Genomic DNA, 25,191 nt, shown 5'->3' on the forward strand with positions numbered 1-25,191 from the left:
AAACCAGCGAATCGGCTTCATGAAAACTAACACTCACGCGTTGATTGATAAGGAAATGAACGAATCACATTGCCGAATATTCAGCCGGACGTTTCCTTGATGACAGGGTCAACAATATGGCGCTGGCCTGTCTGCCCGTCGTTATGTATTTTTCATTGAAAAGCGTTGTAAATTCCCTAGTACATTAACGTTAACTGTGAAGCAGCAACGGTTTCCGGGTACTCGCTTGTTCTCTATCGTGCACGTCACTTGGCTTGAAAGCCTAACGGACCAGCCGTTACCTACCTGAACAGCACCATGTCTGGGTCAAATGTGTGGAGTCGCAGCCGGGAGAGAATGAGACTTTTTCCGGAGCTTTTTGCGCAGTGTGCGGGAGAGGTGAGTACTGACAAGAAGAGGGCTGGGATGCTGGCATATCTTAGCAATTTAAATATGTTCACTTCATACAAAAATTCAGTCTGGCTAGCTGCGTATGCCACTCACTGAAAACCAGCTGACAAGATAATAACTTAATTTACTATGAATTCACATGCGTCTCTAATATTCAGCCAACTTCAGATGTTCACAGCCACAATCTAATCGAGAAACTCAGCTAATGAAGTTTTATTTTCATCGGTATGTCAGACAATGAAATTATTGCTGTTGTTGCACATAAAGAAAGATAGAAGCAAAGAAATAAATAAAGAAAGGGCTGCAGGGCATCCATTTATTAACAATTTATTAACATTCATAACTGCAGACTTGAATTATCTTCATGAATGACTCATTAAGTATAACTGCAGACCTGATGACTTATCAGAAAGTGTGAAACATTTAATCCTTTATTAATGATTCATAGTCATTAAAGTTTTGAACTGGTCAGCCTGGCTCGGCTCTAAACATCCTCATGGTCTACTTACATACACAAAGCCTATCCAGTGTGAATGCAGTCTCAGTATTTTGCAGCCTGTTAAAAAAAGTCTTTGAAAAAATGCTTTATAATTGGTGTTGTTATAACACTACTTCATACTATTACAGATGTTTTACTTTATCCTACTGAGACATTCAATGTGCTATTTTGCCTTTTTGTCTTCTAGCTTCACCCAAAAGATTTAGTAATAACTTCTTGGGGGCTGTAAATAGTAAATAATTGCTTGATAGTTACATTCACTTATTAGTCACCATTTGCAGTTATAAATGATAATGAATCTTAAATAATTTATAATAATAATATATATATATGTATATTTTTTGAGTTTTCAAAAGAGCAAAAATATCCCACATTTTGTTCCTGAGCACCATTCAAACATCACCCATATGGTTTGTAGCAAAACAGTTGCACAACAAAAATCATTGTGTAGTCTATGATCTTCTTAGTTTTGCAGCTGATAAAACAGTGATACTGCAGAGTGACTGTCAGTCATGAAAATATAGAAGGGGATATATAAGACTTTTGGATTAGTTTGTTTGTTTGGCTATAAAACTGTTTGCCCTGTTTGTATTTATTGAATCTAATGTTATTGTTGCATATATTTGGGCTAGGGCTTTTCTTGGGGTGGGTAGGTACAGCTTTATTGCCCTGACATAAAACAGGATTGCACAATGAAATGTAGGTACAGCCCCTCTTGTGCTACAAAGAGAGAAATTGGATTGAAAATGTTATATATATATAGGATAAAATAAGTACAATTCAACAGAAATGGAACAATGCAGTCTACAGAATATACTCTACTGATTTTTATTGCCAATTTACCTGCCATCTTTGATGTTTTTTCACAATCAATGAGAAAGCGTAATTGACATTGTCTGACTGACTTTGTCTAATGTCATCTTGTGTGATTTAGGCAACAGTTTATGGAAAGTGTGTGGCAGCTACCACGACAGGCAGACAGGAACTGCAGAAGGACTTGTGTGCCAAGGAATTTCAAGCACTGAAGTCATGTTTTGCAAATGCAGTAAGTGATAAAGTCAACAATCCCTCTGCTGGTCACTTTAAATGGTGATATGTGCTCATCATCTGTTTTCTTACAGGCCAAGAAAAAAGCCAAATGAGTGGAAAGCATCCTGGCTGTGTTTGAGTAGTGAATTCAACAGAGCGTCCTCAAATATCAGCTGTTCAGTGTTGTGGGAGAAGAATTTGCAATTGCTGAATGGACTTGTAACACTGCATGTATTCTCTCTGATGTTGATGAAACAGCACCTGCACTATTTGTACCTGTGAATGAACTGAATGTGTGTCTTTACATATTGTTGCAATCAAGCAAGTATGTGTTTTTCAGTGCTTCTATTTCTCACGCAAGAACCATATAATTCTGTAATGTAAAGATGTGAATAAAAAAAACCTTCTGATTCTGTTTGTCTGAACACAGACCAACAACCGTGGTTGTAATATATATTTTATTCATTCTTATCAGCAAAATGTACAGGAAAAACAATGCACATAGAAAAATAGTCAGAAAAATAGCCTCTTGTAAAAAGAAAAGGTCCAACATGTGTTGGAAGTGCTGACTGATGGAGGAATTTTCAGAGAAGCTTGGTTACTACAAACACAGTCAACATTTCCTTCCACCTTGGATCTTATTTCCTCCTAATTACTGTACTGTTTACAGCAAGAGAGGCCCAGTGGAAGCAAACAAAAGACCACAAATTGAGAAAAACCTTTCCTTTGATAAAACACGACTGCAGCATATGGATTGCAAGGCACTGAAAAAAATCAACAGGGAAGAGATACTGAAAACAGAATGATTACTAACTAGAGTCATGGACCCAGACAGTCTGAATTAAGCTGCTTCATTGTACAGTTTATCGAACATTAAGGCTACACTATACTATACCTTGTAGCTCCAGCATGAATCAGAGTACAGCCGCTTTCATTTGAAACAACACTTATGAAAGGGCTTGATCCCACATTGCGTTCAATATGTGGTAAATAAAAAGAAACTATCACAAAGATTTACAGTATTTATGAACACAAAATGAACACACAAATTGACCTGAACTTAACAAAAAAAAACAGCACAGGAGACAATATAGCACATCCTACAGAAAGACTCTACAAGCTGGTAAATGAAGAAAAAAAAAAGGAATTAAAGTGATATATTTTCCCCATTAATGCACTCCATAGAATTGTATTTGCATAGATTTATATACATTTTAAAAGTAACTTCTTCAAAATTCTCCCCTCACAAGACAAAAATAAGTTAATATTTACATACTCTTTGCTCTTTAATAAAGACTTTGGGTTACTTACAGAGTGATACAAACTGTCACAGCAAACAACCACTTGGACTGCTTAAGATGCTGTGATTAGTTTGTAACACAGTATCAAGAAAAGAAGAAAAATGGTCCTTTGTCCACAACGTTCTGAAGGCAGGAGAGGCTGTAAGGCAACAATATCATGGTCCACAGTATCAGGAGGTTCTGTAGAAAGTACACAGTATGTGTTCAACTTGCTGTCCAACTGTTAAGTGAGAATCTGTGTGTGTGTGCGTAAGGTGTGTTATTTCGCCTCCTTATCCGTTGAGACTTGCTTAATCTGCCTTGTGTGCACCATCGCCCCGGCCAGTAGCTGCTCCTCCAGGGCCGCATGTAGGTCTGAGCCCCCCAGCTCCAGCAGGGGTTCCAGCCCAGGCACCCCCCTGGACACCCCAGGCTTCTCCGGGGGCTCTCCATCCTCTCTGGGTCCCACTTCCCTGCGCCTCCGCCTTAGATCCATCTCTCCCTGGTCCCTCAGCTTCTCCTGGGAGCCCTGGGGGTGAGCCTCGGCTTTGATGGCCCCGTCGTCCGCGTCCTCCCTGGGATCCGCCGGAGCGCCGACTTTCTCTTTGAGGTCTCTTCCTCCTTTCTTCAAAGCTTCGCCGTCTTCTCTCTGAGCCCCCTGCGCTGCGTTTTTGGCTTCTACAGCTCTCTGCAGCTGGGCTAGCCTCTCACGCGCCTCCTCCACCTCCTTTTCTTTCTTCGCTCTCTCATGTATTTCATTGTCTGCTTTCTGAATCTCCTGCTGGCGTCTCTCTTCTGTAGCCTTCTCCTGTGCGAGTTTCTCTTTTGCCTCTTTCTCCAGCTCCTGTTCTCGGGCCAGCTTCTCTCTCCTCTCCCTCTCCAGTCGCTCTTTCTCCACCCTTGCCTGCACTTCTTTCTCTATCCTCTCTTTCTCAGCTCTCTCCTTCTCCGACTTCAGTTCTTTGGCTAGCTTTTCCTGTCTCTCCCTCTCCAGTCGTTCTTTTACTAATCTTATCTGCACCTCTTTTTCTATCCTTTCTCTTTCTGCCCTCTCCTCCAACTCCTTCTCTATGGCCAGCTTTTCCTGATTCGCCTTCTTAAGCTGTTCTTCCAGTCTTGCCTGAACCTCGTTCTCTATCATTTCATTTTTAATTTTCTCTTTTTCTTCATCTAGGTTGCTTTCCTCATGTTTAAGTTGGGCTACCTGTTCATTCTGAGGTACGAGCTGACGGTCGTCAGGTTTTTTCTTTCCCAGTGGCACTCCCCTCGCCCCCAGCTCTATCTGCTTATGGGATTCTCCTCCGGGTGCAACAGGGTTAACAGGGTCATCCTCTTTGTAAGCTGCTGGAGCAACTACTTTAACATCCCCAACCTCAGCAGCCTTATCCCCAACCTGAGCTTGATTCTGGGCCACAGCTGCGTGAGGCTCAACTGCTCCAGCTTCGTCCTTGGGCTGCTTCAATTCTGAAGCCAGACCAGAGTCTTTGGGCTTTGCTGCTCCACCTTCCATCGCCTCCAAGTGTTCCTGGATGCCTTTCTCTGTCTCGCCTTCCTGAGCAGCCCCTTTAAGTAATAAACACATAAAATCAATTTTAAATTGAACGCAACGACCACTTTCTAATAACTGCGCTCTCGGTTTATGTGTGTGCACTAAATTTTGTGAGACATTCTGTGTGTACTCACCAGCAGGCTGTTTCTGGTGGAATTCCTTGTGTTGCTCTTCTATGACAGCCAGCAGTTTTTCCTGCTGGTCGAGAAGTCTCTTCTGTTGCTCCTGCTGCTGCTTGATCACCTGCAGTAGCACCGCGTGGTCCAGCTGGCCCTCTACATGGAGACAGAAACATTGAGTTAAAACAAGTCACGAGCTATTCTGAGAACTTTGCAGAAGTTAGGGATCTGTAAAAAGCTTAGTTAGGATGATCTAGGGCCAGTCTCTAGGTGAGAGGGGGAGGGAAATAGACAATATTCCTCTATGGCTTTGCACTAACACGGATCCATTCAAACGTACATCTCTAAAATAAAGCTTTAAACATAAACTAAGAGTGAGAACTATGTTAGAGGATGGGGTGAGTGCATTATTTAGTTATATGATAGAAACACAAATATATATATAACTACATGTATATAGAATTATCTATAAACTTAACAGATAAATGGCCCACTGTGTGAATTACAGAAAATCTGAGCAACAGACCAAGATAAAGAGAAGAAGAGGCAAGAGGGACTTCATACCTGCAACCAGCTTTTTTATCACTGTGATAGGAGTCCGGCAGAGAAAAGAAAGAACAAAAGGGGTAAAGATGGAGGAGGAGAGAGAGGGCAAAAGTAAACAACAGAATAAGAAAGTCAACCAAAGCCAAAAAAGACTGCCGAGTGTATCAAGCAAGGTCAGGAAGTAGTAGAAAGAAGCGGATTTGAATACCTCTCCTGCTTTTTACACCATTTGTACCTTAAATATAATAACAGGTACAATAAGCAAGAAGGGATCAAAGAGATGAGATCACATTGATGAAACAAGCAAAGTGAGATGAGAAGACCACAGATAAATCCTTTAAAGTGTGTTGAGATACAGCCTGAATTAGCCAATTAAACAAAGTGTTTGTAATTCATTCTTTTGTGCCCACTCACTCACAGTCTGCCTCTATCTCTTGTATTTCAGTTCATATATTTTTAAGAATGACTTTAAACTCACTACAGTAGGCCTTTTTTCCACTTAAGGCTAAACAGAAAACAGTCATGTGCTGGGCCTTACTGTTTAAAAGGGGCCACAGTATTATCCCCACAAGGCAGCAGCTGTGTTGCATTCTGGTCTATGGAGTCTATTGTTGTTACAGAGACAAGTTTCTCAAGTTCACAAGTTTTTAGCTATATGATTGTTGAAAGCTTTTGACTCCAAGGGAAAGACGCTAAAACTGTTCATGTTTTTCTATCAAACTCTACACCACATCCAATCAATTGTAGAATTTTAAAATTAAAAATGTATCACCAAAGTAGCCCTGCAGTGCAACTTGTTTTGTTTTTTTTTTTTAAATTTAATGTCACAGAATTTGAAGGACCTAAAACCTTGACTTCCACAAGTTTTCTCCACTCACCCTCCATCTTCTCATCCGCTGCATCTTTGCTGTCCCCAGCCGGAGGATCGTCTGCAACGGGGCGATGCTCTCCTTCAGGAGGTGGAACTGAAAGATCACCAAATATCTCAAGGTCAAGGTCAGTGTTGCATTTTTTTCTGGAACTGTCTTTTGGCTCGGAATAGAGTTACACAAGAACAGCAACAAATACTCACTTTTCCCCGCAGCAACTGCAGCTTTGTCCACTTTGTCGACTTGCTCCCCTACAGCTGCTGCGTTTCCAGCATCTTTCAAAGGATCTAGCTTCTCTGCTTCTTTCAGCGCGGGAACATCTCGCTTTTTGCCCGCTTCTCCAACCGGCTTCTCCAGCACCTCGTTGGACAAGACTTCACCACCGCCAATGTCCACTTCCTCTTTCCTCACAACCGCATGTACAGGCTTCAGTTTCTCTTCATCCTTGGCTTCTTTTTTTCCCTCTACCTCCACAGCACGCTCTTCATCTCTATTGGGTTCTTCCTCACCTCCTCCTGCAGGGTTGACCGGCTGTTTATTGTCCTCCTCCAGCTCTGCATTGTTCTTTCTTGTGTCTACCTGGACCTCGTCGTGAGGGATGGGTGGTTCATGGCGATGGGCTTCTGCCTCTGGCACTGCGACGCCTGTGTGAACAGACAAGACATCATTAATTTTACACAGTTCATTGAAGAATCAGCTCAAAGTCCAGCCCTGGTTTAAGTTTCCTTACCGGCATCGGGACGGTCCAACTGCACCTCTTCCTCCTTCTTCTTCTCAGGTTGTTCCACTGGTCCTTTAATCTGAGGGGGTTCAACCGGGTCCCTCTTCACCGGTTGTACCACCTCATCAGCTGGGAGGTCTGGTTTTTCTATCTCCACTGGCTTCTTGTTTGGAGGCATATCTATATGCAGACACACAAAAAATAACCTATTATAACACAAACTACTGACGATGGATGTCTATGAAAACGTGATGTCAGCATATTTCTGAAATCCTTTTGCCAAACTCTGTTTCTCCTTTACTAACAGATTTATAAAACCATAAAATTTAAGTTTTAGTGGGATATTTTTTACTCTTCTTTAGTACTGCTGCTGATGGGCTTTTTAATTTTCCTACATTTTCTCAGCCTCCATAGTCAGTCTGAAAAATATGAGACACATTACTGCAACTAAATTAAAGAACCATAAACGTGACAGCTCATTTATTCCGGTATTTTCTCTTGTCTGAGAAATATTACATTGTTGTATTGCATTATATTTAATACTAACCCTGACATGTATTCTTTATTTTCTTGTACAGTGATGTTTATTGTGCACATTAACTGCTAACATTAAAACAAAATAACACCCAGGAATATCTCACATGGTCGTATTTCTGATTAGTAATTCCACAAGGTGGCAGCAAACACTGACAATAGCGAGACTGACACAATTGGTAAGGTATAATAAATGATCGAGAGAGAGAAGAGAAGAGAAAAGGGAGATGGATCAAAATTTCAAGTGACAAACAGGAAATGGATGTGGATGTCAGTGCACATGGGTTTCATTTTTACAAAGATGGGTGGAAAGAACGCAGTAAAATCAAACAAGGGTTCAGACGGAGAGAAAGACACTGAAAGATGGAGACAAAGAGACTTTTCTGGTGTCAGTGAACAGGTTAGAAAAAGAATCTGTTGAGAAGGACAGGGTGAGGATGAGGAACTGTCTGGACTCCCCTTCGTACTCCTAGGTTTCCTCTCCTCATTTCCATTTGTTCTATCTGCATCCTAGCACCCTCCCCAACCCCATATCAACCCCTTCCCTTTATACAGTCAGAGCTTGCAGGCATTTTATAGCTGCCACAGGAGATAGGGGGGGGGGGGGGGGGGGTGTAGACAATGTATTTTTGGGGGGAGGGGGTGGCAGTAGAAATGAACAGAGGTAGAGGGATAGAGAAAAATTGCTGGAGTTTGAAGGGCATCACTCTCGCTCCATCAATGTCAAGCACTCAGCGCTGCTCTCAGATATTATCAAGAGGTTATCTCCTCACCCTGCCTGTCTGTCTATCAGTCACTCTGTCTGTCTCCATCTTTTCTTCTTACAGAGATGAAAGAAACCTTTTTTTTTTTTCTCTCTCTCTACACTGTAGCTTTGTGCTTTTGTTTTCTGGCCCCTTGCTACTGGCTCGCATTCACTTTAAGTTCCTCTTTTAGTGTGCTGCGATCCATGACTTTGAAAATAAAATGAGAAGTAAATATGTCTCTCCTGCCACCGGTGCCTTTTGCATGAAATAATTACATGCAGCACTGCTGTCCAATCTCAGACGCCGCAGACAACCCTGACTCTGGCCCCGTTGAGGTAAATGTTTCCATGGCTCATTAGTAAACCACTTTCATCCACAGTCCATCAAGTGGGTAAGTGAATGCCAGCCATTAGTGCGGGTCATGATCTTTACCGTGGAGCTGAGGGAGGTCTGGTAGCGGCAGGTTGTTCTTGTCAGGTGCTGGAGGAGGAGGAGCTTGAACTTTGACCCCGGGGCTCCTGGCCGAGATCGAGAGGGTGGTAAAGGTGCTGACCAGGAGGATGCCCAGACCCACCCAAAGCACCAGCTGCAGGGACGAGAGAACAAGTGGCAGCACGACAGGTCAAAAACAGTGAATAAACATATTTTCAATGAGGAAATGATTAAGGAAGTGCAAATTCTGTAACCTGAGAGATGATGCCATTCTTCTGGATCTTTCTGTAGATGAGAGCAGGGCATATGAAGCAGATGAGGCTGCCCATGGTGGCTCCAGTCAGACCCAAAATGGTTTCCACTAAGAGGAGAAACAAAAGCAGAATAGATTCATAAAGTCATTATGTTGTTGTCCTGTAGAACAATGATTCCCAACCAGGGGGTACTTCTGCAGTTGTCAGGGTGTATGGTTGTTAAACAGGTGAAAAGTTAGCAACAGGTAATGGATAAATAATTGAAATTTTGAGCTAAAAGTAAGAGATAAATGGTTAAATTATGAGTTAAATGTACCAAAAACAGTCAAAATAATTAGCTAAAATAATGAGCCAAAAGTCATACATTAACAGCTAAAATTACAAGCTTAAAGTAAGACAGAAACTGTTGAAATAATTAGCTTAAAGTAATGCATGAACAGTTAAAATAATTAGCTACACATAATGGATAAACAAATGAAACAATTAGCTAAAGTCACACATAGTATTTAAATTATTAGCTTAAAGTAATGGATAAATTGTTGAGAGATCCAGCTTCTGCCACTCCAAGTGATAGCAAACTTAACCAAAATGACCTAAACACTGAGAATTATATGAAAAATAATCATCACAATGTCCACTTTTATATAGAGTTCACTTAACAAAATCAATTGAAATAAACACATCTGGAACATGATCTGTCGACGAAGCTAATTGAGCCCATCTGATTGGGAATGTGGGGGGGGGCACCGCTGATCAAAGCATGTCACCAACACTGGCGGAGCTGAGGGGTTTGTGTCCCGCTGAGCGCACTGTTCCGTATCTCTTTCTTGAAGAAACTCAAAGCAATTCCCCAAAACTACGCTCCTTATCGCTAGCTCCATTCATACCTGCTTCTGCCATTCATAACAAGCACCCGCCCAGCCCCAGGCTCCCATCCATGGCACCCTTCTCCTGGCAGCGGCGAGCCCTGGCCCCACCCTTGTGTCTGAGGATCAGGCCGGCTGGGCGTCGGGCCCGGAAACCCATCGCTCATCCAGAGGACGGACACCATATTGTCTCCCTCAGATTTAGTGTCCATTCTCCCCAGGGTCCTTACCTCCCTTCTCCTCAGTCTATTAGCCTGATTAGATACACAAAGGGCCAGCCAAACCCGCTGTGTGTGTGTGTGTGTATGTGTGTGTGTGTCTCCATGTGTCCACCCAATTTAAAAGTTTAACAAACAGCCACCCTATAAAAGGATGAATAAAACATAAACTCATGCTAACCTTTACATCGCCACCATTTTGGAGCCGTTTGTGAGAGGGACGAAAAGACTCAAAGAAGCTGACGGAGAGCCAGCATTAGTGTGTACACTGATCTGTCTGTGTGTGTGTGTGTGTGTGTGTGTGTGTGTGTGTGTGCGCGAGTGTGTGTTTGTGAGAATGAAAAGAGTCTGAGAGAATAATAGCCCTATCTTCCTGTCTGCCGTCTAAAAGGAGATAAAAGTTAGGGCCCTGATTTAAGGACTGTGTTAGAGTGTGACAGTCACTGACTCGTAAAGTCACATTCACACACGTCGTAAAGCTCCCCGGCTACTCCGCCCACATAAAGGAACACATGCACCTTAAAGACCTCCAGTCAGCGAGCTCACACACATACACACACACACACACAATTTCAATCCATTCAATCCATGCCTGATTGTTCACACACACACACACACACACACACACACACAGGATGTACCGTTGGGGATGAGAATGCCTCCCAGCATGGTGCCAAACACAATGCAGAGGGTGATCATCTTGAAGCGCAGAGGAGGCATGTATCCCCCGGCAGCGAACGTCCCATCCTTCTGCTGTAAGACAGAAAACAGAGAAATGTGAGAGAGAGAGAGAAAGAAAAGAAAAGACAAAAATAGAAGAATAAAATCATTGACATGTTGCGGTCCTATGACAGTATATCCTTGGCCTCATTTCTTATCATCATATTGCACAAAATGAGTATTATCCAAATTACTGGTTGCACAAACGTAGGGCTTCCTCTTCCCCTAGAGGAGAAATGTAACAGTTCACGTGCCAGAAGCTCCTCTAAACTACATAATAAACAGTATGTGTCACAGGATTTTAACAAGTCAGATGTGTTTGTGTGCCGGGATACGATAAACATTCGATTGACGTCACAGTGAAGTTACATAGCGGGTGTTTGGAGAGGGCTCTGTTTACAGGGAGCGACAAACTTCTGTTTTTCACTCTTGTCAAACTGCCTAACAGAGAGGATGCAAGTGCCACAATAATGACGCAGTGAGTTAAACTGTAAAAAAATAACAATATTAAATTGAAATATAATACATACAGTACCAGCCAAACGTTTGGAAACACTTACTGAGCATGTAAACTGTCCTCAAACCTTTTTCGTACTCCTACAGAATAGGAAGCGTCTAAGTGGCATTCAAGCTCACCTGCTGCTCAAAAAGCATGGTGTTGATGGCCTGGCGACACGGCAAGATCATCATGGGGAATCCGACGGCCACAGACATCATGAAGCCCACCCGGATCATCTCTGTCACCAGGTTGGACGGGAAGTTCATCAACACGTTGCCCGCGATGTTCTCGGTGAAGCTGACGTAGCCGAAGAAGCCCACCTGCAGAGGAGGAGGAGGAGGGTTCAGAGAGAGGTTAGGAGGGGAAAAAAAAGGAGTAAGCAAAAAAAGAGGGAGCATCTAAAGCAGAATTTTAGAACGGTGATTATGTTCCTTATTGTTTTCTAAATGAAAATGTGTGCACATGCATAAGACTGTTATGCTGACTTATGGAGACGTCACCTTCAAAGACTTGTTTAATGCCAGTTTAAAAGAAGGTCAAATTTCACCACTGATACAAATATAAAAAAAAGAGTTTTCTGACAAACAGAAATACTTTCAGACATTAAAAATAGCTGCTGAGAATATTTAATAACTTTTGAGGCACTGAATTCTATAAAAAAGGACACCAGAGGACACCGAATCACCGTCTCCATGTGACAGCGGTGACAGAAGGCAAAATGTGACCGGTGTGGATGGCGGTGGCAGGTGTGCGGGTGGAAGTGCGTTTTTTTTTTTTTCCCACTCACGGTGATGTAGAAGATGGTGACTACGTTGAGGGCCGAGGTGAAGATGGTGCTCATGCGTTTGACGGACGGCTCATCCAGGCTGTCGTAGGTCGGCAGCACCTGCCTGTGAGAGACAAGCAGCCCAACACACTCTGCATGCTGCGTGACACAACACCACACTGGGGCTGCTGTTGTGCGTTCATGTGCTGTCGGCCGTTATTGGACTTTTGGCGGGAAAAGTCATGGAAGTGGGGGCCCGTGGGTGTTACATGAATCCGCTGAGTTGTGATTGTTTTCTCTGCTCCGACAGCTCACAACACGCAGCATATGACAGTCGACTTGCTTAAAATTTGGTGGTGCGACTGCTGTGTAGGTTTTTTTTTTTTTTTTAATGAGCAGCCATATGGGGGCCAATTTGTGCCACTCGGTAATCAATTGATGCATCACTCTCCTCATGTCCTTGTCAGCATCCTACACATCGTTTAGCCAATTAGAGTTTTAACACTGTAAGCAAGTCATCATCGACATAAATCAGTTTTTTTTGTCTTACTTAAGCCAACCTAAAGTCATTCATGCAAACTCACTACTGTAAAAGTGTGATTATCTGTATTATTTGCTAATTAACGCAGTTCCCTTTCAATTTTAGCAAACTTGTATGTATTTTTGTCATTATTAACTGCAATAACAGGGCCCCCAAACCCATATAGCCAGACATAAAACAGATGCTTATGTGTCTGATCATAAAGCTCATCAGCATACAAGCTGTGAGTCTGTTAGTACATCTGACAAGCACATGAACGCAACAAGTTTTGCAGCATGTGGAAACTGTAATGTAATAATGTTTATATTAATTATCTTAAAATGAATGTTTCCAAGCACAAAAGGCAGTTTTAAAATAGGAGTGGATTGAAATAATGTCATGGCAGTGGGGGTGAAGGATGGAGAGAGTGTTTGTGTACATGTAAGTGTGTGTGTGTGTGTGTCAGAATGGGTGCAGTAGTCAAGGCTGGCTGACGTTGAACCTGAGACTGACTGTCTGTCTGTTTGTAAACCCAGGTGTCTCCCTCTGTCATTTTCTGCTCTGTGCTAGAAGAGATTGTGAGAGACGTGGAGCGGACCGTCGGCACATTAACCAGTTGAATTTACAGACTTTATATATAACAGCTAGTGCCTGGCGGGTTTTAGAGCATTATAAACTTTCCTAGCAGACTGCTTGCCTCCTCTCATATATATATATATGAAAGGAAGAAACAAGAGAGAAGAAATGAGAGAGAGAGAGAGAGAGAGAGAGAGAGAGAGAGAGCGAGAAACCATAACTTTCTCTGCCTCTTGTTCTCTCTTTGCCTGTCTCTCTTTCACACACTCTGGTTTTATGAGCGAGCACTGTCCCGTGGTGCTTTTCCTTGACGCTTGTTTAATCTGCAAAACCAGTAAATCTCATAGCCAAGGCTAAATAAAACGGCATATTGTAAGTGGGGAGCTAAAGCACCTAATGGTCACTCACTCAATAGTCCAGATTCAGAGGCTAATGTGTTTTTATTTGCTTTAACGCTGCCCTTAAACTGAGGAAATATGACGGAGGGCGACTTCAAAGCCAATGTGAGGAAGCGTGTGTGTACGTATGTGTGTGTGTGTGTGTGCTTTTTCGAAGGCTTGAGTGTACGCTGCAGATAACATCATTAACTTGGAGCTTAAAGCATGCTGACAGTAGCATCACACAGGGACATTTTTGCCGCACATGTTTTTCTTATGTCCCTCTATTACGAGCTAACTGCTCCTCGCTATCCAAACGTTCAGCCAAAAAACAACAGGGCCAGCTCTCATCCCGACATAATGGTGATGTTAAGTAATGTTTTAACTGAAAGTAAACACATTTCATGAATGTAATAAAAATCCAATGTGCTGAGAGCTGTTTAATCAGCCTGTGAATACATCAGTGTGTGTCTGTAAGATGGCGGCGGTCCAATGTGTTGATTAGTGGTTTGGCTTAAGCTGCCTGCCTCCTAACGGAGCGCTTGCCTCGCTCGGCCTGACCGCAGGCCAAGAAATCACCCTGCCAAATATCACTCAGCGCTGCTAGTGGGAACTGACGCACAAAACACACATGCGTAAACACACACAGGCACACACTTTCTTCCTCTTTAAGCGTGCGCACACCTCGCTCGCTAATGAACGCGCCTTGCAATACCATAATATTATGTTGGCTTTGTGTGATTACATTAATTAAAGTCTTGTTTCAGTCTCAGGGCTGCAGTCACCCAACTCCTGCCACTTACCTCACTCTCTCTCGCACAAACAAACCCATACACCACCACCACCACCCAAACATCTGGCCCCTAATGACCTCACCGTAACACTCCCTACATCTTTCCTCCAAGCGCCGCGTTCAAATCCAAGATAAGACTTCCTACACCCAGATTCCCCCATTAGACCTTCACACGCTAAACTTCACCTGCTCGACTCGCTACCAAGGCAGAGCAAGCGCTAAAAGCGTTGAGGAAAGGGACAAAAGAGGCAGTGACAGAGCATGCAGATGGGTGAAAATGGAGAAATGAATGAATGCTGTGACTCAGAGAGGCTCTGATTGAGCTGTGAGAAGTGAAATGAAGTAATGTGGTCTCTAGGTCATTGTGGGGGAAAGTTAATGGAATGAAAAGACTGGTGTGAAAACCTTTTTTCTATCAGGCAAAAAATATATATCATGTATGTTTTAGCTTTTGTGACATTTAAAAGTCCCTTGACGACTGAAAGGCGACACCGTTTTCAAACAAACTTTTCATTCACATCAGAAAAGAATAAAAGCAGTAGCCTGGATGAAAAACAGTTGAAGTCTCATGACAAGAGGTTAATTCTTGAGAGGGTAGACCCGACGGCGGGGTTAGAAATGGATGAGCTGCCTGTGAAAAGCATGTTAGCTAAATAAGCAGCCTCCCTTTGCAACTAGGAATCCCTTCCCGACCGTCCCATCTCCACCACAAATCTGTTGTGTGTTTCTATACATGACACCAAAACCCTCCGCTGTGGCTTTAAGGAATGATGCAAGTATGCGTGCGCTAATTGTGACTCCATTTCTATACACAGCAATGAAAGACTCGATTCACTGTGCCCCAGGAGTTAGAGAGCGGAAAAGCCCACGTTCGAACATCTACCCACTGCATGATTTTTTTTTTTACGACTACGGTCAAATTTTCCCCTTTTCTGAAACAATGAGCTCCCAGCTTAAGAATTCTTTACAGTCTTTGTTTAACATTAGTTTCATTACTGTGCGGGTGGAGGGGTGGGAGGAGTACTTACGACTGACAGGCGAAGGCCATCCCACAGATGGGGAGACAGCGAAACACACCCTCCCAGCGCACCACATTGACCTGCCCTAGCCACCAGCCGCTGAGCAGCCCGTGTTTGAACGAGGACAGCACCATCTGAGGGGAAGGAGGGGGGAGGGGGGGAGGGGAGGGGAAGGGGAGTTACGGCCCAAACCAAAATCAACACAAGTGGGGGGAAGAGCATGAAGAAGAGAAGTTGGGGGAGGGAGGGGGGGGGGCTGCACCCATGCTGACGGCCCACAGACAGATAATGGAAGTAATGAATGGGGGAGAGAAAACCAGAGAAAATGAGGAAAGGAACATGGAAACCCCATACTGAACAAAAACCTGTCATAGCTTTAAAAAAACAAAGTCAGTTAATGAACATGAAGGTGATACCTGATGAATAACATTGAAATGATAAATTTCAGATTTAATTTAAGTTCATCTAGACATCAGTGAAAACTATCCCACAGGTTTTCGATCAGTGTGTGTTTCCAACGTCTTGCTCCTTTTGTTATCTTATAAAATCCCAAAGGAGCAGTAGAACGCTCCATAACCCTCCAGCCTCCCGTACCCACACTCAGGCTGCTCGTCCTGGGTGTGGGCAGAGGTGGGAGGGCGGCAAAGATGAAACTTGACTATGGTACACTCCTCTGCCTTATTACTACTGCCACCAAACACACACACACACACACATACACACACAGAGCTGACATGGCTCAGACCAAACCCGAATTAAAAAGGTGAAAAATGGGGATGATTGAGGAGAGGGCGGAAGGATCAGGTAGGTGGGAGGAGCGTTTAAGGAGTTGCAGGGGGGGGAAACATCGGGCTTCCTTTAGCTCCAAAATCGGCACTCTCCACCCCCCCTCCACTGCCCTTACGGTGGTGTTATATCGGGGGTGGTTTCCTTGGTTTACTTACGGGTGACAGCAGAAGGTTGTGGCGATAATGGGCAGGCACTGAATGACGCCCTTGAAGCGCCACAGGTGAACCCGCTCAACCCAGGAGCCCGAGATTATGCCGTAGCGCAGAGACGACAACACTATCTACAGCACCAGCAGCGGAAACAGCAGATAAAGGGTGCAGAAGGGGAGAGAGAGAGTAGTAAGCGAAAAATGAGGGGAAAGCAGAGGGGACACAAGTGGGGAGGGGGGGGGAAGAGGAAGAGGAAAAGTAGTGTAATGAGCAGAAAGGAGAAGGAGGGAAAAAAGGAAGGATGAAAGGAGGGAAGGGAAGTAGATACGTCACAGTTAGAGGGTTAGGGGTCTGGACAGGGGCCGGGCCTGGATCTCAAGCCAGACACACACCACAACACTGCTTCAGGTTATCACCATGCTACGGAACTAGAAGTCACGTCATTGAGAGAGACTGTAAACAGCAGGTTTGAAGTCTGTGGAAGCAGGACTACATGTCAATAAAACAGAACCACACACACAAAAACAGACTCTGTTTGTGCACATTTAAAGAGTAAATGAGCTGAATCACATGAGGCAGAAAACTGCAGCTGGACTGCTCTCTCCGTTCTAACTTTTTAGTGTGTCACACTTCTGGCCGCACTTCAACCTTTGAGGCGAATATCCGCCAGCTGTTGAGAGGTGAATTACTGCTCCAACATCACAAGATAATGAAACAGAATGGAAACAGTGGTGCACTGAATGTCCTGTTGCAAAGTGTTTGGTACTAGTTGCTGCTTTTGTGGTAAATGACTACAGGGCTGTATGTCCTCACGGAGTGCTTGTGAGAATACTGGCAGCAATGGTTTCAATATGTTTAAGAGCTCAAAATGAGCTCTATACCATGCTGATACCAGTTTGAACTGGACAGTTCACCTGTCAACGTGTACTACTCTGTTGGGTATGCACTAGTAGAGAAACAATTTGTTGATTCAATGATTAGATGATCATTTACTAAGCAAGAATGTCACATATTATCTGCAAGTTCCAGTTTTTCCAATGTGGGGATTTGCTACTTTTCTCTGTTTTATAGAGAAAAGTTACCAGTTTGCACTATGACTATATTGTTTTTACCTCTAAACACATATAAAAGGCCACTGCAAAACAACATGCAGAGTGGGGAAAAAAATGTATCTTTTCAACCAGAAACGGCAAACAAACAAAAAAACCAAGTACAAAATACTTTTAAATCAAACAGTCCCAGCTTTGACATCACGGGTTGGGATGTGGCAAGAAGTGCAACATGGATCAGAAAGTTTCCACTAAAGACAAACCCCTCAGACAACCCCCCACAAAAACTTGAGTGCAAAAAGCATCTGAAGAAAATAAGTGAGAAAGGGTTGAAGCAGTCAACTGCGTTTAACTTACAAACTACATCTGAAACAAAATGAATGGGCAAGAAAAATAAGCATGAAGGAAGTTGAAATATATTAATTCCAGTTGACATATTCATATTTGGCATAGACCAAGGTTTTATAACAAATGAGCACATCTAGAAAGATAATTCTCCAAAGTTGCAAGGGTTTGTGATTTAGTGGAATTGACCATGTGACCCTCGTTCATTTTACACTTACAGTACTTAAATGTCTCTAGTGGCCAAAACTGGCCGTTTTCCAAATGCTGTCTCCCTCTCAGGGGGATGACTTCGTCTCAGCCTATAAAGAGCAGTGCAGCAATTGTTTGCTCCCTGATGTGATTTAGTGTGGATTTGCTCTTTAAAAAAAAAAAAAGAGGAGCAAGACAATATCGTGTCGGTAAGGAAGACGTAGTTCTGTACAATGGAGCAGATGAGGAGGAATTAACATAGAATACAACAAAATGACATTCATCCAAAGAATATTCTGAAAATCGCGCACTGTGGTGTTAAAACAGAAGGCAAAGTATGAGTAATTCAGCAGGTTACAAATGAGTTCACAGTATTTATGTGTACTATGTCTTTGGGGAAGAAGACACTGAAAAGACTGATCTTAATCATATTTTATACTTTATATGTACATCTTGACATTTTTAACAATAGCAGATATTATTTAAATAAACTACATGTTCCAGTGTTGCTGTATTTAACAATAATGTGCTGTACTGTGTAGCAAACTTAACACAAACTTTACATCTTTTTCAAGTGCACTTCTACCTCATGCATGTTGATTGTCAAGAACTATAAGCAAAGCTACTGCAGTCTGGTCAAATTCAGTGCATAAACATTGGCTGTCTATGTGGCGGTGGGCTCACCGTGAACATGAATAAGGTGTAGAACATGAGAGCCATGGCAGAGAAGGACTGGATGGAGGACATCATGTTCCTCTGCAGACTCAGAGGGAGCACGATGAACAGAGACACAGCGATCAGCAGCAGCACGCGGAAACTGCCAGTCACCTTTAGAGGACATAATAATATAATTATTTCTTAACAACTTACAGACTTGATTCTGCCTATTGTAAGTTTGCTGCTTTCACACAATCATATTATTATAACATACACATATACAACACCTTTAATTATGTTCTTTGTATTTGAAAATTAAGAGGAAGGCAGAATTGTGTAGAGAAGAACTTCTGAACTCATTTTTGTTTACAAAGATTGAGACAAAGTCATGATCTCAAACCTGTAAACCCAACAGCTGCGCGAAGAAATTTGAGCCCAAATCAGCGATGACAACGTAGAAGGCAATACAGGTCCCCAACATCAAACCGATCATACTGCAAGAACAGAGAGAGAAGAGAAGAAGAGTCAGGTGAGATATCGCCTTTTTTCATTTTACCTACAATGGATATCCTAAATTATCTGAACCACTCTAAATATTTCAATGTTTTAAGGTCTATGATAATTATTTGCAGGGAATCAAGTCACTTCAAATACAACATAAAGTGTGTTGTAAATAAATAATTAGACTTGCCTCGTCTCCACCAGTGTTTTTCCCGGCTTTCCGTAAGCATGGAAGGCTGCAGAGAAGACGTCAGTGTGAACAACATGAGGGCAAACAGATGGTTGCAATCTAAAAATATTCCTTCTGTTTTGATAAAACAAAGTAACTGTGCTTGTGCGACACACGTAACATGCTGGTTATTCACTGTGTGTATGACGGTGCAGGAGCCTGAACTTTCAATATGCAAGAATCTTATTCTTCATTTTTATGGTCAGTGACGTTTTTCTGTTTGTTAAGTGTCTGTAAATTAATGTCTGTTCAGTAATGATGGCTATCGTTGCTACTGCTAACAACCAACCTCTTCGACTTTAAAGGTGCAGTGTGTAGAATTTAGTGGCATCGAGCGGAACGGACTCCGCAGAAATGGAATATAATATTCATAAGTATGTTTTTAATTAGTGTACAATCACCTGAAAATAAGAATTGTTGTGTTTTCGTTACCTTAGAATGAGCCCTTTATATCTACATAGGGAGCGGGTCCTCTTCCACAGAGCCCGCCATGTTGCACTGCCATGTTTCTACAGTAGCCCAGAACGGACAAACCAAACACTGGCTCCTGAGAGGGCCTTTTGCATTTTTCGTGAGTTTTGCAGCCACCACAGGTTCTCCTACATGCTTCAAAGGGACGGGGAGGAGTATTCTGTTGGTTGTAATCTGCAACCTCACCGCTAGATGCCACTAAATCCTACACACTGGTCCTTTAAACAGGCTCCTGCTGCCAAAATTCAATATTATTTCCAGTAAAACAGGGGTTTTCCCCAGGAACAGCCTGCCAGAAACTGGCTCCTGGGAAACAATAAAAGTGGCAAATGAAAGAGTTCTCATGAACTTTGCATAGAGTCACTATTATGACAACAAACAATACAAAACAGCCAATTAAACATTCATTTACATAAAAACGTTACATTAGTCATAACAACTTTATCTCACCCAATCCAGCATAGGTTCTTCGTTTGGTGTTGCTGGCTGTGTGGACCAGGAACATGCATGACTTGTGGGTCATCCACGAACAGAAGAACAACAGGATAGTTCCCAGCACTATCCCGCACTGTAAGGGGGGGGCAGAAGAAGACTTTAATCTAGATGAAACATACTGTACATCCATAGACTTGTCGTGATCTCTAGTCATCTTACTGAAACACTAAACCCAAAATAATGTCCTCAAATTGGCAGCTTAGCAGACTGACTGTCATTTAACTGTCTGACTCAAAAGATTAATGTCTATGCAGAGGAAAAGTCTGAGAAAAATTATACACACACTTCATAATATAACAAAAGAATCCAAAACATATCCCAGTACTGGATATCCGTAACATGAGAAATAGAGAGAGGACACGATTTTTATCCACCCATAAGATTTAAGCCAGTCAGTTTATCTATAACAGGAAGAAGACAATTAGCTTCCAGGAAGCGTGTGATAAGACAGAGACCGGCGTGAAAACACTGCATCATCACAGAAAAGCCCCAAATGACACATGCTATGCTAAATGCTAAAATTTTCATTGCCTTTCTATTTTAAAACAGAAAAGGAATTATTATAATAATTGTGGTGACATTATATTTATTTTGGTTACATTATCTTGAGAAGTTCTTTCTGTAGAGAAACGCTTATAAACACTTCATTAATGCTGAACTTGCTTTTCGCTTGTGTATTCTGTGATTCATGGTCACACACTACAAAGTCATAAAGTACAGCTTTTTGCCAAAGGGTACTTCAGTAGAGCTTTTGCAAACACAGAATGTTAAAAACAAGTTCATCAGTTGTGTCTAAACAGGATATAAATGTGTGTTGATGTTTCTTTGGGGTTATTTGAACATGAGACAATGGTTTCAAATGATTTATGGGATCGAAAACATTCAGTCTCACAGCAGAGAGAGATGCTGTTCATGTTCAACCAGGCGTCTACTGGTTTAGTGAGGAAGTTGCCAGGCTATTAAGCAACATTGTCATTCATTACGCAAATTTTCTTTCACATTCATGTCCTTGTACAGTGACAACATAAAACACATCAAAGCCGAAATGAAGCACACAAGCGCCAGTATCAGGCCAAATGTTATTTTAGAAAGGTTTGTATTTAAATTGTGTTCTGTGTATATAACTAATACACTATTTCAATTAACTACATCAAGATGCACTTGGTGTATGGTGCCAAGTGTATGTGTTGCTTTATATGTGACAATTAGGGCTGCAACGAATTATTTTCATTATTGCTTAATCTGTTGATTATTTTCTCAATGAATCGATTGGCTGTTTGGTCCATAAAATGTCAGAAAATGGGGAAAATGTCAATCACTGTTTCCTGAAGCCCAAGGTGACGTTCTGAAATGTCTAGTTTTGACCCAACCAACAGTCCACAACACAAAGATATTAAGTTTACTACCAAGAAGGACTAAAGAAAGCAGAAAATATTCACATTAGAGAAGCTGAAACTAGAGAATTTGGAAATTTTCTTCTAAAAAAAATGACTCAGAATGATTATCAAAATCGTTGGCGGTTAATTTAATTGAGCTGGCAACTAATTCATTAATAGACTAATCATTGGAGCTCTAGTGACAATAATATGATAATGATGATGTGAGAAAAATGTTCCTATGAATGTTCCTAAATGCTCAAGGATTGAACTTATGTACAGTTGTAAGGTACCTGTTCTTTACTCAAGTATTTCCAGTGTATCCTCTGCAATAATTCCATTTTTGTCACATATCTGTTGCTGTTTGGGTCCAAGTTATGTTTAAAGTTGACGTTCTAGTGTTAAAAATGTTTTTAATCACTACTTCTAAAGCAGCCGGACTACACTTTAATTTCAGATAATGTTAAGGCTAAATTACAACCTTTATCTCGACAAAACATGTTCTCTTGCAGTGGTGGTAATGTTCTTGCTGTTATGGCTAAATTAATACAGAGATTTCCATTTCATGTTATTTTAAACTTGTAGTCCACTACACTTAAAGAGGGAAATATGGCATTTTTCTATTCCACTACATTTATATAAGAGGTATAAAGTAAGACTTTACATACAAAACATATGTCCATTTTATAAAAATATGATGAATTATCACAGATTAAGATACCAGCAGTATATAAAGTAGATACATTTGCTCCACCTTCATGTAAGTAGCACTTTAAGCACTACTTACATGTTAATGCATCAATAATAACGTTAATGACGCAGTAATTTAGTAATATAACACTGATAGGGGCAATACTGCATATAGGACCTTGTACTTTTGATACTTAGAGTATATCTTGAGTAAAATGTGTGACTCGAGTAGATGATCTGAATAATCTGAATATTTCTCCCACCACCTGACAAAATCAAGGTGTCTCAAAAAACGCCAAAAAAAAAAGGCACAAGAAGACGTTTAGTTGCAGCATGTGTGCAGCTACAGCTGACGCACCTGTTTGAAGCAGAAGGGCATCGTGAGCACACTGACTCCGACGATGCTGTTCACCACGTTCATGATTAGACCCCAGTTTGACGCCGTCATGTTGAGCCGCTTCTTCACTCTTCCTCCTCCGGTAAGAAAAAGCCAAACAACACGAAGACAGCTGCACACCGGCGGCTTAGGTTGATCTATAACAGTCTAATCTCCGGTCCAAAGCAGCGGCAGCACTCGGCTGAAACCCGGGTGTGCTTTCTGTCACCGATCAATGACGTGGCGCTCTTTGGACAAACACAGACACAACAGAGTTCAACATTTGACACACTTTTACCCTTCTTGAGTTTATAAAATATCAACTAACCAAACACGAACATTAACCTGAACATAAAACACTTTTAAATGAACACCAGCAGGTCATAAAGATGAAAGCGTTTAGCTAACTATCGAGCTAACGTTACCGTTAGTAAACTCAAAAACTCACCTTTCTCTGCGCCCACCGCCTCGCCGTCCTGCTCACGTTATCATCGGTAATGTCGTGGCATTAAACGGTCATTTATCGTTGAAAAACTGCGTCTTCGTTTGTGTATAAGCTACAGAAAAATCGGTTCAAGATGATAAAAACATATCCAACCTGGCTGTTTTTTCTGAACATGTATCCAGGAAGTAGGAATTGCAGTCGAGGACGTGAGAGAAGACAACACAACCAGCGTGTTTCAATACTGGTGAAATAGTCCTGGCGCCCACTGGTGGCCAAATATATAATAGCCATGAATTTACTGCCAGTGCCACTGTCAGAGGTTCAGCTTTAAAGTCCACATTCTCCTCTCTTATTTTCCTTTTTTTTCCAACCATCTTCATGTTTTTATCATCTCTGTAGGACTATCTGTTGTCATAGCCGACATAAAGACACCGTCGTGCCCCATATGAGCCCCAGTGGTGCAAAGTAATTAAGTAGGCTATGTTTACTCAAGTACGATAATCCTACTTAAGTACAATTTTGAGGTTCCAGATTTAGATTTGATATGAACTGAGAACTGAGCTTTAACTGAATATCTTTTTGATGGTTGTGCATTTTCTAAATATATTTATAAAGCATGGGATAGGAGGAGAAAAATAACGTGATAGATAAATTTCTCATACTCTATTCTGTATTCACGATTCAATACTTTATTGCAATATCACCATGATTGATTGGAATTTGAGCTCAATAAGCAAAAACAGAAAAAGACTAAACTCAGCTGGTCAAGGCCACCTAGAGCCCAGTTCTGCTCAAGGTTTCCTCCCATTAAAGAGGAGTTTTTCCTTCCCGCTGCCTAAAAGTGTTTGCTCATGGGGGGAATGTTGGGTCTCTGTAAATTAAATAGTACAGTCTAGACCTGCTCTATGTGAAAAGTGCCCTGTTGTGATTTGGTGCTATATAGATAAAACTGACTTGACCTGACATGAAAAAAAATAGTAAAACCACTCACTCATAAACTGCATAATATATTAAACAAAGTATAAAACAGGTAGATAATATCCAACCCATAAAATAATCATAAAAGCATAAAACAAATGGGTAAAATAAAATCCAACACATGAGAACACTATAGATAAAACACTCGCACCTGTAGGGAAATTAGCAGCAACATCAAACGACTCCCTAGATAAAGTGCTTCAAGTGCATTAAAAACATCTGCCCTGTTGCACAGTTATTTAAACCTGCCAAGTGGCCTGCGGTGCTATGTTTGGAGTGATAAGGACAACAGTGTCAGGATATGTGCTATTCTGGAACCTGGATGTTCTGGTCTTTTGTGAGAAGGAAGGAAATTAAAAAGGTTGTTAGGCGGGTGAGAGAGGTCCTTTAGAACTTTAAGGCCCTTCTTTTGTAATCTAGTCTCGTAGATTTCCACTATGGGTGGGAGATAATGGATCGCAGACTATTGGTTTATGAACTGGATCAAATATACAGTGTTTGGCACTAATGGATGCATATGTAGATTTTGTTTTGTTTGGATTTGGGTATTGTGTTTTGCGGTTATGGAGCTGTGTTTGTATATTTGTTGTGTTTCCATTGTGGGATATCCCCTGGAGCATCATTTGTAGGAGGTTCATGTTTATGTTTGGATGATGTTGATGTATTGTGCTGTTAGATGATGGTGGATTAACATGCCAAAATGTTTGGTTTGTTGTTAGTTAATGTGTCTGAATAATTCCATGAGGGATGGGTCATATAAATGACCAGACAAGAAAATATTCATTCATTCAGTCATTCACAATTTTGAGGTATTTTTACGACATGAGTATTTCTGTTTAATGCTACTTTATACTTCTACTCCATTACATTTAGGAAATACTACACTTTTTAATCTGCTACATGTATTTTTCAGTTGTAGTTCCTAATTTTTTTGATTTTATAAACCCATAGGAGATGCTTATATAGTACAATGCATTATCAAAGAATAAACCATTGGCTCCAAGACTTTTTGGCTTTTAGGGGGAAAAAAAGTGTCTACTTGGGCCCTCGTGTCACATTTCAGATGTTTATGAGTTGATAGCAGCTCCACTAAAGAGTGATTCTCCATCTAAACTTCTCCAATTGTTTTA

The 25,191-nt window shown here is 41.6% G+C and overlaps 2 protein-coding genes across 5 annotated transcripts; one reads left to right on the top strand and one right to left on the bottom strand.

The window, feature by feature from the left end:
• The first annotated feature begins 103 nt into the window (after positions 1–103).
• On the top strand, positions 104–2,353 carry ndufaf8 (NADH:ubiquinone oxidoreductase complex assembly factor 8). Its single transcript, XM_042397560.1, has 3 exons — positions 104–378; positions 1,824–1,934; positions 2,011–2,353. Exons 1-3 carry the CDS (start codon positions 298–300, stop codon positions 2,029–2,031), a joined length of 213 nt encoding a protein of 70 aa, XP_042253494.1. The 5' UTR covers positions 104–297; the 3' UTR covers positions 2,032–2,353.
• A 4-nt stretch (positions 2,354–2,357) lies between these two features.
• slc38a10 (solute carrier family 38 member 10) lies at positions 2,358–23,288 on the bottom strand. 4 transcript variants are annotated; one of them, XM_042397546.1, is made up of 17 exons: positions 23,087–23,288; positions 22,621–22,886; positions 20,152–20,269; positions 19,192–19,237; positions 18,901–18,994; positions 18,528–18,671; positions 15,332–15,456; positions 12,059–12,161; positions 11,409–11,591; positions 10,694–10,805; positions 8,969–9,075; positions 8,715–8,868; positions 7,012–7,182; positions 6,485–6,925; positions 6,291–6,377; positions 4,882–5,022; positions 2,358–4,761 (listed from the first exon to the last, which is right to left on the bottom strand). In XM_042397546.1, exons 2-17 carry the CDS (start codon positions 22,708–22,710, stop codon positions 3,479–3,481), a joined length of 3,399 nt encoding a protein of 1,132 aa, XP_042253480.1. In that variant the 5' UTR covers positions 22,711–22,886; positions 23,087–23,288; the 3' UTR covers positions 2,358–3,478. The 4 variants fall into 4 exon arrangements, with proteins under 4 accessions (XP_042253480.1, XP_042253481.1, XP_042253482.1 ...); XM_042397547.1 differs by lacking the exon at positions 15,332–15,456 and adding an exon at positions 16,267–16,391; XM_042397548.1 differs by lacking the exons at positions 18,528–18,671; positions 18,901–18,994; positions 19,192–19,237; ... (1 more) ...; positions 22,621–22,886; positions 23,087–23,288 and adding an exon at positions 16,267–16,354.
• Between the last annotated feature and the right edge of the window lie 1,903 nt (positions 23,289–25,191).

This window comes from Thunnus maccoyii, chromosome 20 (genome assembly GCF_910596095.1).
Source record: "Thunnus maccoyii chromosome 20, fThuMac1.1, whole genome shotgun sequence".
In the NCBI taxonomy this organism is placed as follows: Eukaryota; Metazoa; Chordata; class Actinopteri; order Scombriformes; family Scombridae; genus Thunnus; species Thunnus maccoyii.